This window comes from Penaeus monodon, chromosome 33 (genome assembly GCF_015228065.2).
Source record: "Penaeus monodon isolate SGIC_2016 chromosome 33, NSTDA_Pmon_1, whole genome shotgun sequence".
NCBI lineage: Eukaryota > Metazoa > Arthropoda > Malacostraca > Decapoda > Penaeidae > Penaeus > Penaeus monodon.
In genome coordinates, this window is record NC_051418.1 from 10,106,159 (window position 1) to 10,107,208 (window position 1,050).

Consider the following 1,050-nt stretch of genomic DNA (forward strand, 5'->3'; position numbering starts at 1 on the left):
CAAGCCTCACCAAAAGGGCCAGCAACTTTGCAAGTACCTAATGCAAGTCAAGAGCATGAGGTCGCAGAGAAAGGCACTAAGCCAGAGGTCTATTGCAATGAGAGATCAAACAGCCGTGACTTGAGCTATTCCCCCATACAGCGTGAACCGCAGAGATATGTGATAGGCACAGACCCACAGAAGGTGAGGTCAGGGTCCCGTTCTGTGAGCAAGTCGCCAAAGAGATTGAGTGTTAGAGAAAGCCCTTCCTGTGGGTCAATACCTTTGCCAAAAATGGGTAGTCCAACTAAAGTGGGATTAGGTGATAAAAGTAGCCCAAAATGGAATCAGAATCAGACAGTGTCTAAGGTCTTAGAAACCAATGATGTCCTGAAAAGACCAGGTGAGCTGGTCACTGTCCGGGCCATTGGATCTCAGGAGTTACCAAGACTTCCACAAAATGGGCGGCACACAGGAAGACCTTCTGCAAGCAAATCACCAGCACCTCACACAAGGTAGATAAACAAAATTTCTCCCAATCCTCTTCCCAGTATTGCATAACATGCTGATGTACAAATCTTGATCTGATTGTCACAAATATTTCAAAATGGATTATCACAATACTTCCAGTGGGGTGACAGCAGCTTCACCAACCCACAGCAGGTACTCCCGAAGCTCCAGCAGAGGGAGATCATCTTCACGTAGCACTCGCAGCTCACGTTCTCCGTCTTCATCAAGGTCCCGTTCACCATCACCACGCTCACGGTCACCTACTTCTCGCTCGAGATCCCCAAGGTAATGAGGAAGCTTCTTAGACGGCTTAATGATATTTGTGCTTAACGAGGGCATCTAACCAATAAAGGAAAAATGATATATTAGGTTATAGCCTTGGGATTTATAACAAAAATTGGGATACCATATATATCAATTCTAGCCCAGAAAATGATCTGTGACTCTTCCTTTGTTCACCCATTATCCTTCTAAAAAGAAAAAATAAATTAAATTTCTAAATGTCTACAAATAGCTCTACATGTATGAAATTAATCTGGTATAAAAACCTTGGTCCAACTT

The 1,050-nt window shown here is 43.7% G+C and overlaps 1 protein-coding gene across 1 annotated transcript in view; it reads left to right on the forward strand.

The window, feature by feature from the left end:
• Positions 1-1,050, forward strand: part of LOC119593988 (serine/arginine repetitive matrix protein 2-like) — a gene marked incomplete at its 5' end in the record, with an annotated part of 12,295 nt that overhangs the window by 4,893 nt on the left and 6,352 nt on the right. Inside the window, 2 exon segments of the mRNA XM_037943011.1 lie at positions 1-494; positions 610-774. Of these exon segments, the coding sequence (XP_037798939.1) occupies positions 1-494; positions 610-774 (659 nt within the window).